The sequence below is a fragment of the Phaethon lepturus genome, unplaced genomic scaffold, assembly GCF_000687285.1.
Source record: "Phaethon lepturus isolate BGI_N335 unplaced genomic scaffold, ASM68728v1 scaffold9290, whole genome shotgun sequence".
Taxonomy (NCBI): domain Eukaryota; kingdom Metazoa; phylum Chordata; class Aves; order Phaethontiformes; family Phaethontidae; genus Phaethon; species Phaethon lepturus.
This window is the reverse complement of record NW_010512545.1, coordinates 13,007-25,017: the sequence shown is the minus strand read 5'-3', so window position 1 is coordinate 25,017 and position 12,011 is coordinate 13,007. Positions and strand designations below refer to the sequence as shown.

Here is a 12,011-nt window from a genome sequence, read left to right as displayed (position 1 = left end):
CCCTGGGGAACACCGCTCGTGACCGGCCGCCGTTAAAGATGAGTTATCAGAAGAATTTGTACCAAGAAGAACTTGTTAATAGAACTGGCTCCAGCACAGGGGAAAAAACGCTGTTGGAAGGAGGAGAATCATCAGAAGAGGAGATGTCTAATCTGGTAGTTCATGAAAGAAATGTTTAAATATCAGATTCACTTGAATAAGAATTTACTTTACAGTGAGAGAATCTGCTAGATGTAGACCAAACTGAGCGGAATTATTAAGGCACTCTGTGGGATGCTTTCATGGAAATAGGAGTCAGGAAAAGAAATATATGAAAGAGGGTTTTGTTTTCTGGGGGGAGGGAGGTGGTAAGTCTGAGCATCGTGAATGACTGCCAGTCTAGAAGATGTGGTTAAAAGAGTCAGGGTTTGTTTTACTTCTTATCTATGAGTACAGCTGCACAAGATTTCCTAAAAAGGTTTTTAAGGGGGAGAATATTAGAGCACTACTTAGTCCTGCTGTTGTGATACATTTTTGTCCAAGACCACTGCTTGTATCTTGTAAAGTAAAAGTAGCAGTTTTATTATGATGGGGAGCTTGTCACTTTGTAGTTTTTGTTGTGCATTTTTCCCAGGCATCTGAAAGTAAAATTTTTTGTGGGTTTCAGTTTTAACAAAAGTGAAGCTTAATCAAAAATATTTTGAAGTTTTTTCATCTGCATAATACTGAGGAGCTTCTGATGAAACACAGTGAGATGCTGTTAAACTTGTAAGGATCCTTCAGATAGGAACAGGGGAAAAAAAAGCTTCTGCTTTTGTGTTTAGGATAGTAGACTTGCATCCTACTGGCTAGCAGAAAGAGGGATGATATACTGTGACCAGCAGTTGCTCAAAAAACTGATAGGTAGAAAATTTTGGCAAAACAGCTTGAAAGTAAAAAAATACTTCTGTGAATTAAAATGTTCTGCCTGGTGATTTGGCGCAGAAGAGGGTCATAGCCACTTTGTCTTACCAGGTCCGTAAGAACTGCCTTAAGAAATATTACTGCATACAGCATGTAAAAATGGGGTGTTTTGTGGAGTGCTGCTCATCATGGCCCCTCTTTGAGGTGTCTGTGCATTTGTTGTCTTGCTGTAATCACCTAGTGATTACTGCTGTTGGTTAAATTTGCTGCACTTGTAGCTCTGTTTCCTTCCGAGAGCCCAGGAGTGGAGCTGGCAGGGAGGTGTGGCAACTCTGTGCCCAGGGAACTTCTCATCCTTCCCTCCCCTCATTTGAGGGAGAAAGCAAGCTCCATTTTCACCCACTTCTGCGACTGCCATGCAGCCATTTAATGAAGTAGTCTCAGAAAGCTGATGAGTATCTAAATCTAGATTATAGGACCACTGCCAAGAGAAAGTTCTGCTGAAAGAAAAGCTGTACAATCAGGGTGTAAAGCTACATGTGTTGATCAAAGTTCCTTAATCAGTAACTGGGTTTTATGGATCCTTTTAGTAGTTCGCCATTTAACCTATACAGTTCAGGAGATAGACTTGCTTGTTTTCCTTTGCTCTTATTACCAAATAACTTAATCCTATATTCATCCAGGTTTTCTCAAGGGTTCTTGGGAACTTTTTGAAATAAATACTCAGGGATCTGTATATGTTTAGATATAGCTCTATTTTCTTCCCTTCTGAAGTGGACACTGGGTTTAAATTTACTGGCCTGTCTCTTCTACATATATATATATAACTGGATGGGAATGCAGGGTTAGAAATACTTTCTTAATCAGGATTCCTGGAAATGTGGAGTCTGCAAGGGAAGATTGACAACGCATCATTTACATGCTTAGCGAAATATTCTAATAGTTCATAAAATCTTACTATAAGAGAAAATATTTAGTAAGGAACTGGTAGGACTGAAGCCTGCTCAAAACATATTACTTTGCAGAGTAGACTAAACATAGATTTTTGGGGTTTCTTTGAGAGTTCTTTTATGAAGTTTTCTGTGATTAATCTTCTACTGGAGAATCTTAAATGAGTATATACATGTTGAAGGTATGTGAGCTGTATAGTGGTTATCTTCAACTGGATTCACATTCTTTAACCAAAAAGATGTAATGGAAAAGCTTTTCAATTTTCAAAATTTTGAAGCTATATATTCAGGAGACTATGTTGACTCAGGCAATATATTTAGGGAAAAATCTATAAAATGATCTTTGTAGAAGGAGAGACTTCTCTTAAAGCCTTTTCCTTAAAGTATCTTGATTTGGTTGAAGAGGTGAATCATTTCTTGCAGACTTCTTTCTCTCTTCTTCCTGCATTGGATTAGTGGGGTGTTTGTTGTTGGTTTTTGTGGGTTTTTTTTTAATATATGGACTGGGGAACTGTTGGGAAGGATGTGCTTATGTAACAGCTTTGCAGGTTCTAGCTTTTGACTTCAGCTGAGCAGCTCTGCTAAGGAAGCCTTTAACAGCTGAAACAAGGATCTAAAAATTGTAAGGTTTTATCATGTATCACTAATCAACAGTAAGTTTTGCAAATTTCTTAATATATGGAAGGTTATTGATTACATGATTAGTTTAACTTTAGTATAGAATTCTTTAGCTAATAACTGTTTTATTATTGTTAACAGCCTATTCTCATAGTCCTTAGGCTGTATTTGCCTCAATGCCAACATTGTAACTATGTGTAAACAGTTAATCAGGGGGAAGGCAGGCCTCATGAAAATTAAGACAAAGAAGAGTTAAGAGCAAGGACTGAGAGATTAAAGAGAACAGAGAAGATACCTTAACCTTGAGTGTAGAGACAGACTGACAGGAATGTTCTAACAAGGATGATAAGAAGGAACTGCTTGGCTGGACAACAGAAGAGGCAAACATCCAAGGAGAAGAAATTACCCTCAAGAGACCTGTGACCATAAAAGGGAAAAAGGATTAGGGGCCTAACTCCCCAAATGATCACTGACGACCACCCGAGACCCCCACGCATGCGTAATGTAGTTTTGCAACGCCAGCATTATGTAAATGTAGTTGATAAGCAAGGAGGCAGTGATTTTTTGGAAACTGTGTGAATATTCATGTCTTTAAGGTATATAAAGGATGAACTTTTGTTTCAGTGCACACATGTTAGGAGGAGATATCCCTCATGCGTCCAGCGCTGCAATAAAGATGTCTGCTTAATAACGCTTCGATGTTACTGAGTTTAAATTTCTTAAGTTTAACTTTTTTGAATCACAGTTTATGGCTCAGGTGAACTCTCTCTACCATCATCACACTACAGGGCTAAAACTATTTTTCTATCATTAGCACTTGTTGAACTGATGGATGCAGGTGTTGACATTCTTCATGGAATCCTCTTTTGCTAGTGTTTGAGTGCGAACATAAAACTTCAAAACATGCAAAAAAAAAATGTGGTCTACACCATAACATTCTCTTGGTTTTATTCAGTCTTTTAGATGAAAGCTGCCCCTTTATTCCATGCATTATTTAGAATCCTTTTGCAGACAAGTTTCATGCTTTTGAAAATGACATTTATATTGTTGGCTGGAGTTGGTCTTAATATCTTCACTCTGTCACTATCTCATTCCTGGCTGACACACTTCCTGCTATTCATGTCTTACTCTTTTGAGAAGAGACAGTCAGATTGTGTAGTGGTTTTGTAATGGGCACAAACATCCCTTGTAAGCACGAGGATGAGATCACTAGACTCTCTTACATTTGTGACCAAAGTAGAATTTGAGCTAAATTCCAAGAGATTAAATAGATGTTTTTACATGACTGATTTTTTTAGTGTTTTTAAATACAAAATAAACGCTTGATGAGATGTGTTAAAAACGTGTATGTTGAGTATGTAGCAATTTTATAGTAGGTTTAGTCTAAAAAAGAAGCAAAGTAGTTTTTTCTCAAATACATAAACTTTATGGTAGATAGCAGTAAAATGAGTCATGATCTTCTCTATTATAATGCATGTTTTATAGGGTGCTTACTGGTTACAAATTCCGTTTTAGTAGATTAGTAGTTGACGGGTAAACTTTGCCTGGTTTTCCAGCCATGTCCAAGATCAACAGTGCACTGACAATGTATAACATATTAGCAAATCTTAGGATATATAAAAATAGCTGCTAAAGAAAGAACGTAAAAGCAGTGTAACTTCATTTCTCCTGACAGCTTTAAGTTATGAAGTAGAAAATAAACACAGAATAGCTACAAATGTATCTCTCTGATCTTTTTCTGTTGGTTACATTTCAGGAAGTTAGTTCTGCTTTGACTTTTCTGACTTGGCTTTCTCTTCAGGCTAGACCTGGAACAGAATTAACATTATTAAAATCAGATACGAGAATGTAAAGAGTACTTCTTTAGTTGTTTTTTTTAAATAAACATATTAAAACCTGTGAAAGAAAATACTTTTGTAAGAAACACTGTAATGATTGAACAGCTTCTTCCTCTCAGCCTTATCCAATGTTTGCTACAAGGCCAAGACAATGTTTGCTTAAAGGCTAATTTGCTGTAATCTATTTCAAAAGTAGGTTTATTCTTTTGGTAATCTGCTAGTAATGGCTCTCTGCATTAGTGGCTAATCTGGAGATACGAGGTCCGAATTAATATCAGCAGGCAAAATATTGGTGTGTTATTAATGTATTTTATATACTGTAGTAACTGAAGGTTGTGCACAGTCAGTTTGCTACAGGACAGTGCTGGTCTAAACACTGTAAACACTGTAGAAGCACTTTTCTGTGCTTTGCTTTCTAGGAGTTAGTGTCTAGAAATGTATCTGTCTAGATACAGCATCAGCAAATCCAGATTGTTTACAAATCGGTTTGACATAATTTAGGTTCTAAAAGTGGATATTGCACTTTGTGTTTCTTCAGCTTCTAATAAGGGCTGACTCTTCCTTGCTCAGTGTTATGAAAAACACTGTGATCCTGCTAGGAGTGCTAGAGCTAAAAAACAACTAAGCCCTGAAGTCAGAATATATCAAGGCAGATGACTGCTGGTGCTAACTGTAGTTGTAGAGGACCAAAACATAAGTTCTGTAAACTGCATCAAGATCTGTGCCAAACAAAATTTAAAATACTTCTTTTTTTGTTCGGAGTTTTTGTGGAGTGCACTGAGCTTAGATTGGGTGTTGGTAATGCCATCTGTACCAGAGAAGGCTTCCACTGTGGAACTAATAACTGCAGAGAGCACTGACATACCCTTGCTTTATACCTAATTTCAAAATTACTAACCAGAACCTTGATAGTCCCATTTCCAGAAACAGCAGATTTGCTAAAATGAATGTTTTTTTTACTGAAAATAATTTTATTTTTAAACAGATAGTCAAATGTTTTTTTACCAGCTGAGGGTGCTGGAGGGTGGAATAGCTTATATATGCTTCCTTTTATAGCTTTAGGAAAACAGTATTCATCTGTTCTCTGAACTCTGCCTTTTGTCTGTAAGGCATATAACTTCTATTTTTAGTTTGGCCCCTGAAAATATTATGGTCAATGGTTTAAACTGTGGGGAAGAATGCCTAGGAAAGAAAGTTTCATGTAGCAAAACTGGAAGCTACACAAAACAATGAGATATACAGTGTGGATATGTTAGTTCCTGTTCTTGTCCCTCTTCAGAGGTACCATAGCATTGTTGCCCTGACTTTGGCCAGATGTGTCATGCACCTCATGAAACTACTTGTTCTGCTCCCCTTGATGGGAAAACAGTTGGCTTGTGATCATTCTAGTCTTCCACAAAATTGTGCCTAGCCATGTGATGCAGCTCTGCTCTTTGAAACAGTACTGCAGGAAAAATATTGTCAGGTAGTAAAAGCACGTGCATGTTTTTCAAATAAGTTTTGAAGTCTTAAGATCAAAAGCCAGACTCATTTTCTTGTTTCATAGCTCTTGAAGTAAAAGAGAATGATATGGTTTAGCCACAGTGGGCAGCTCAGCCCCACACAGCTGCTCACTCACTCCCGCACAGCAGGACGGGGCAGAGAATTGGAAGGGCAAAAGTGGGTTGGGAGAAACAGTTTCGTAGGTGAAACGAAAGCTGCGCACACAAGCGAAGCAAAATAAGGTATTCACTACTTCCCTCTGGCAGGCAGGTGTTAGCCATTTCTAGGAAAGCAGGGCTCTATCACCCATACTGGTTACTTGGGAAGATCTCCCTGCTTCCTCCTTCAACCCAGCTTTTTTTTTTTTTGAGTATGATGTCATATGGAATTGGAATATCCCTTTGGTCAGTTGGGGTCAGCTGTCCCAGCTGTGCCCCCTCCCAGCTTCTCATGCACCCCCAGCCTACTTGCTGGTGGGATGTATGAGAAACAGAAAGAGGCCTTGACTATGTGTAAGCACTGGTCAGCAAAACTAAAATACAGGTGTGTCATCATCACTGTTTTGGTGATTATCACAAGCCCAAAACATAGCCCCATACCAGCTACTATGAAGAAAACTATCTCTATCCCAGCCAAAACCAATACAGAGAATGATTCTTAACAAGCTGAAGGTGAAGATAGGAGAACTTGCAGATCTCTTTTGGTTTTGCAGGTTTCTTTTGCTTTTGTGTTATTGCAACATATTAAAGCATTAATAGCTCTTGTATCATGTAATCATGTAGCTCTTAAAAGCGTTGCCTTTTATGCAGTGACTATATTTGAACAGTGTTCATATAGTTCTACAAAGAGCCTTTATAGCAGTGTATACTCTGTGTGCTGCAAATCCATATTCCTGTGGGAGGTGAAGATCCATATTCTTAGAACCATGAAAATGCTGGTTATTCTCTGGCACTCAAGAGAACCAGACAACTCAAGTAGCCTGGGCTTTATCTTTGTGAAAATATGTGGGATACAGTTTTTGTGAGTTCGTGTCAGATGCAGACTTCTGTCAGACACCAGATATGTGGACTGGAAGTACCAAGAGTTTTTAGGCTTAATCTGGAACCAACTTCAAGCTCCAGTTGGTGTTCTGCTAGTCTTTGCATCTGGATTATGAGAGGCAGCCCAACTTTTTTACAGATCTGGCATTGCTTTCTAAAATTCTGTTTTACAGATTGTGCTTGAAGCAATGTGTAAATTGAATAAATGCCTTGAGTTAAATAAAGAACTATAGCACTTTTTTTTTGTACAGCATTTGAATTACAAATGCATATGCCATTTTCTCCAGATAGTGGTATCCCACACTCTAAAAAGTAACAGCAGCAACATTTTTTGTCTTACAAACACAGTTCAAAAGTTCTCTCATAAAATAAGTGAATCAATTTCAGGTCCTACAGATTCTGTTTAAATACAAGGTGGTATTTCCAGGCTTAGCTACAGAAATCTACATCTGTCACTACTCTGGGCACTACCAGTAGTGTTGTGCCTTTTATCATTCTACTCGAAGCTAGCAAAAACCCCCTTATTTCTTTTTCTGAAGTTACTAGCTTCTGTACACTTATGTAAACATCTGACAAAGACATAAGTCCACATCTTGCTTTCCTTTTCAGTATTCAGCACTAATATTGGATATAATGAAGTAATTTCTTGAGCTTGTCTTTGTTCTCAGATCGTTGTTTCAAGAGCTGGTAAAAATAATGTTACAAGATGATAGGCATTCATAGGTTAACTCTGTGATATTTGTTAGGAAAACAGGATGTTTGCAAATTTTAATGAGGATTGGTTTATATATCTGTGCTCTACCGGTTTTGGTGAACTGATTGTAATAAAATCCCTGTGACAACAGCAGAAGAGCTCATCATAGCATTGAGGCTGGAGGAAGAGCACATGCATTTCCTTACTTGTTCCTTCCTAATTAGGAATCGTTGGCAAGTAAGTACACCCTCTACCTGGGTTGGCATATATTGATACTATATATGAACAGCCTTGTTAGTATCAATTAGGAGTTAAACTGATTCTAAACTGTGCAGTAGTAAGGGTTTAGTTTGGGCAGTAAACAACTTCAAAAGTTGATCTGCCCCCGATTTTTAAAGAAGAAAAGAAGGAAATAAAAACCAAACCTACACACAGAACTGACACTCATTCTGGAAATTCACAGTGAATTCAACACTAAGCTCTATTAAAAACATCTCTCTATTCTCAGATCATCCATCTGTAATTGGTCATTCCTGATTTCCAAAAGTATATAGTTGTGATTCAGCAATGCTAGTCAGCCTATTGCATTTAATGAAGTATAACTTTCTCAATGTCATATTTTGAGGATAACCTCAGATTCTGTGTAGTCAGTCCTTGAAAATGGCAAAATACCTATTTGAGGAACGTCTGATAGTATACTACTAAAATATATGGGGTTTTTTCTTTTATGTATAACAACTCTGCTGAGAGGAAGTTGCTAGGTGCTTTCTGCATTACATGTAAATCTCTTTTTAAGAGCCACCTCTTAAGAGCCCAGCGGCAGGCAATTCCAAAGTGTTGGAAGTCAAGCAAGCAGGGTGGAAGGTCAGCTTGGCTGAGCAGGGATCTTCCAGAACTGAGGCAGAAGAGGAAAGTGTATGGACATTGGAAGCAAGGACAGGTGACACAGGAGGACTACAGGGATGCTGTTGGCCATTGTAGGGAGAAAATTTGTGTGGCCAAAGCTTGATTAGAGTTCAAGCTGGCCAGCACTGTGAAGGACTAATAGTCCTAATATTTTAAATATGTTAACAGCAAAAGGAGGATCAGAGATAACATTGGTCTGTTGCTTGATGTGGTCAGTCACGTCACAAATAAGGACATAGACAAAGCAGAGATGTTTAATCCTGGGATAATACTGGTTATATGTACAAACTGGAGGATGAGAGTCTGGAGAGCAGCCCTGCAGAAAGAATTCTGGGTGTTTGGGTTGATGGCAAATTGAATTGTGAGTAAGAGTGTGGCCTGGAAGGCAAAAGGGCCAACCATGCCCCCGGGTGCATCAAGCACAGCATAGCTAACTGATAGAGGGAGGTGATTGTCCCACTCTTACACTGCACTGGTGTGGCCCCACCTCAAGTACTGTGTGCAGTTTTGGGTGCCTTGATATAGGAAGGACTATTAGAGTGTGTTCAGAGGAGGACAACAGAGATGGTGAAAGGTCTTGAGGCCAAGACTTAGGAGGAGCGACTGAGGTCAGTTGGCTTGTTCAGCTTGGAGAAGAGAAGGCTGAGGGGTGACCTCACTGCAGCCTACAACTTCCTCAAGAGGGGCAGTGGAGGAGGAGGTGCTGATAGCCTGTGCAGGTAGCATTTAGCAGCACACTGGGATGCAATTCTGGTTTTCCTTCTCATCGTGTTGCTTCATGTTAACTTCTACAAAATGAGGATAATACAGGAGTAGACATAGACTTCTGCTTTGCTCTAGGGAATATGAGATACCTTCAGCTATATCAAATAGTGTTGTATGTGGGTCTGTGTTTCTGAATATTGTTGTAACTCTTATTCGGGTCTTTGCTGGACTGGGTCTGCAATAGGTGTTGCATCTTGTGATGGAGGGAATAGGAGGAGGTTTTTCAGTGAATTCTTCACAGCTTCTGTTAGTGCAGTAGAAATGTTCACTGTATGTAGTTATGCAAAATACTAATTTTTATGACACACATTAGAGTTTGTGTGTTCCTTGTCTTTAGTTGTTAACTATTGTGGATTATTTTACATGTTTTTTTACTGAGTTTTTGTAAATTTTTCATAATCTTGGCACCTTCTAAGTAGGGAAAATCTGCATAAATATTAAATAGTTCCATAATGGAAGGAAGAAGATGGAAAGGTAGTGTGAGCTTACATAGAGAAAGTGGTAGTTGTATCTTACTCCAGTTGATATCGCTATAGTTAATGTGACCTTAGTATTTGTCAGAATCTCATCTGTGGTTTGGGGAACTTCTCATGATGGTATTAAAGCTTAAAGTTTTTCTTTCTCTCCTCCCCTTCATTTAACTGTTCCTCAAAAATAGGAGATTCTGGTGTCTGGGGCTTGAAAAAGAATTTTGCTTTGTTGGAACTCTTGGAACGGTTGCAGAATGGACCTGCTGGACAGTGTGGGATGGCAGAAGAAGCCGTTGGTCTATCTGGAGAGGTACTGAGTTTTTTAAAAAAGTAAAGTTTTTTGCATTTGCTTAAAGTTATCTCTGGATAGAAAAAAAATGAAAAACAGTTCTTTGCCAAATGTAATTTCACTAATAATGATGCTGTTTTCTTTCAGTATCTAGTATTAAGGCTTCAATTAATTTCTTCATATTTAAATGATAATCTGTACTGACTAAAGCAGAAAATAGAAAGGTATTGCCAAGCATGCATACTCTCTTCCCCTTTTTTAAGCTTTTAAGATTTTTAGAAATGGTTACTCATTTGTATACTTTAGTTATAGTGATTTAAAGACAGTTTTCTAAAACTTCTTAGAAACTCTTCCTAAAGACTCTTCTTCTGGAATAGTTACCTTTTAGAGTCATTTGATATCACTACATCATGTGATAGTACTTCATTATCAAAACTAACTGCTTTAATAATTTCAGTATTAACAACTGGTATGCAAAAAGTATCATGCAGTGCCATTGTAGGAATAGATAACTGTCTTTAGGTGCCTATTTGTCCATTGGTGTTTTGTCTGTCTGTAACTTTGTAGTTCTTTGTTCATTACAACTTCCACTGAAGTTTGGATTTATAAAAAATAAATGACCACCTCTAGAATAATTTATTGGAGTTGACTGTAAAGGAAACTGACTTGTATTTTAAAAGTTTATTGAAAACTTAAAATTCTCAAAGTAGTCCAAATATTTATTATTGTGTAACTTTTAAACAGGGACTGTTTTCAGGCTTATATTGGTGGCAGGTCTTCTGGTATTCCTCAGTTATTGGGATTAGATGTTAACAACTTCATTTTTGTCCTTTTTTTTTTTTTTTTGTTAGAGTATCATTCGTTGTGATGAAGATGAAGCCCACATTGCATCTGTATATTGCACTGTTTGTGCCACACACCTGTGTGCAGACTGTTCCCAGCTTACTCATTCTACAAAGACACTAGCGAAACACAGACGTGTACCTCTTGCTGATAAGCCTCATGAGAAGACCATGTGCTCCCAACACCAAGTGCATGCTATTGAGTTTGTTTGTTTAGAAGAGGGCTGTCAGGCAAGTCCTCTTATGTGTTGTGTCTGCAAAGAATATGGGAAACATCAAGGACATAAGGTACTGCTAATAATTATTAAGAAAGGAGGGTAGATTCCTGATATGTCTTTATAGAAGTAACTTCATAGTGTTCTTTTGTTTTCCCTTCATTTCACAGAACTGCCACAGTAAAATTACAAAGGAAAAAAACCCCGTTATTTCTAAGACCACAATAAGTTATCTATATATTGACAGACAGTCCCTTTATCTGATGCTCTTATGAACTTCTTACAGCATTGAGTCACCAGTTCTGAAAGTTGTTTCTATCATGCAAACACAAGGTTCACCCAACCTTGTCCAGTCTAACCACTCTTCTTTCTTTATAACTGATTATGGTAAACAGGCAAATTTGCATGTTTACTTGCGTGATTGCTAAATGCCTATATTAGTCTCAGCATAACCTGTAACTCCTGACTGCATTTTAAATTACAAGATGGTTTTAAATACTTACTTGCCTTTCATATATATATGTGTATGTATATATACACATATACATACACACACACATATATTAAATATGTAGTAAAATAGAAAATATTACTAAGGAAGATATTTATGATTGATCTTTGATATGTTGCTTTTAATTAATAGCATTCTGTCTTGGAACCAGAAGCAAACCAGATTCGTGCATCCATTTTAGACATGGCTCACTGTATAAGAACTTTCACAGAAGAAATCTCAGATTATTCCAGAAAATTAGTTGGAATTGTTCAACATATAGAAGGAGGAGAACAAATAGTTGAAGATGGAGTTGGAATGTCCCATACCGAACATGTATGCTTTTTTTCCCCCCTCCCTGATATGCACAGAATATTTGCTTTTTGTAATAGCCAGGAAAAGGAATGTCCGTGAAAGTTATACACAGGTTTTATAAGACAAGACCTTAAGTTCTTAACTCTAACATGTCGGTATTGAGGCTTAAGCCAACAGATAGACGGGAACTTGTAGTCCATTATAATGTTTTTAGG

The 12,011-nt window shown here is 37.7% G+C and overlaps 1 protein-coding gene across 1 annotated transcript in view; it reads left to right on the top strand.

The window, feature by feature from the left end:
- Positions 1-38: 38 nt before the first annotated feature.
- TRIM23 (tripartite motif containing 23) overlaps positions 39-12,011 on the top strand; it is a 21,757-nt gene continuing 9,784 nt past the window's right edge. The window contains exons 1-4 of the mRNA XM_010287350.1: positions 39-155; positions 9,788-9,955; positions 10,786-11,064; positions 11,635-11,817. Coding sequence (XP_010285652.1) covers positions 39-155; positions 9,788-9,955; positions 10,786-11,064; positions 11,635-11,817 — 747 coding nt within the window. The remainder of the gene's footprint in view (positions 156-9,787; positions 9,956-10,785; positions 11,065-11,634; positions 11,818-12,011) is intronic.